Source organism: Neomonachus schauinslandi, unplaced genomic scaffold (assembly GCF_002201575.2).
Source record: "Neomonachus schauinslandi unplaced genomic scaffold, ASM220157v2 HiC_scaffold_1625, whole genome shotgun sequence".
Classification (NCBI taxonomy): Eukaryota; Metazoa; Chordata; class Mammalia; order Carnivora; family Phocidae; genus Neomonachus; species Neomonachus schauinslandi.
The window spans coordinates 7,233-8,129 of NW_025410315.1; the positions used below are offsets into that span (position 1 = coordinate 7,233).

Genomic DNA, 897 nt, shown 5'->3' on the forward strand with positions numbered 1-897 from the left:
GAAACATTCATTTCCTTTTTTATGCTAGGCTATTAAAGTCACATGGAAAACGTTCCCTCATACAGAGGGTCCAGTCAACAGGGAGACCCGGTTTCTGTCACAGACGCTTCTAGGCCAGTCCTGATCAGGGGCCGCTGTCATCAATGACATCACAATGTCGGGTTGTCATAAAGGCAGCTCCCGGACCAGTGAGGGGCACAGTGGGCAGGAGGGAGCACTGGTACCCTGACAGACCCAGGCCACTGGGAGCATCAGGCTGGGCTGATCAGGGCCAAACCCAGCGAACATCATGTCTCGGAGAAGAAACCACCGGCACTCTCACAGACGTAAGAGGCACGGTCTGTCCCGCTCCATGAGGGCCGAGCTCCAGTTCCCGGTTAGCCGCGTGGACCGCCTCCTGCGAGAGGGTCGCTATGCCCAGCGCCTAAGCTCATCTACCCCGGTCTTCCTCACCGGCATTCTCGAGTACCTGACGGCCAACATCCTGGAGCTGGCAGGCCAGGAGGCCCGCAACAACCACAAGATGCGCATCACCCCAGAGCACGTGCAGAGGGCCCTGGGCAACAACCAGTACCTGAGCCGCCTCTTTGAGAATAATACCTACTCTCGGGTGGAAGCCGTGCCCCAACCCAAGGAGTAGTGAGGCCCGGGTACCAAAGCCCACAGCCTCATCTAGTCCCCAGTGCTGCGCATAGATGAGGGAGGCCTGCTCTTCTGTCAGCAAAAGCCATTAAAGGATTTAAATCCAGGGCCGTGCTTCTGACTGCTCTCTGTTTCTGTCCTTCTGAGCGGGAGGTGTCTGGGAGACGTCCAGGAGATCTCCCATGGGGAGTGGAGGGTGCAAGGGGCTGTCGGTGTGGGACGCTGGAGTCGGGTATTTCAGGGAGCAGTTTACTG

At 58.0% G+C, this 897-nt stretch overlaps 1 protein-coding gene across 1 annotated transcript; it reads left to right on the forward strand.

Annotated features, from left to right (window-relative positions):
• The first annotated feature begins 289 nt into the window (after window positions 1-289).
• Window positions 290-640, forward strand: LOC123323855 (histone H2A-Bbd type 1-like). Its single transcript, XM_044912381.1, has one exon. It carries the CDS (start codon window positions 290-292, stop codon window positions 638-640), a length of 351 nt encoding a protein of 116 aa, XP_044768316.1.
• Window positions 641-897: the final 257 nt, after the last annotated feature.

Bases quoted from the DNA above. Each gene is read 5' to 3' on its own strand.
- LOC123323855 (XM_044912381.1), top strand. From the start codon at position 290: ATGTCTCGGAGAAGAAACCACCGGCACTCTCACAGACGTAAGAGGCAC.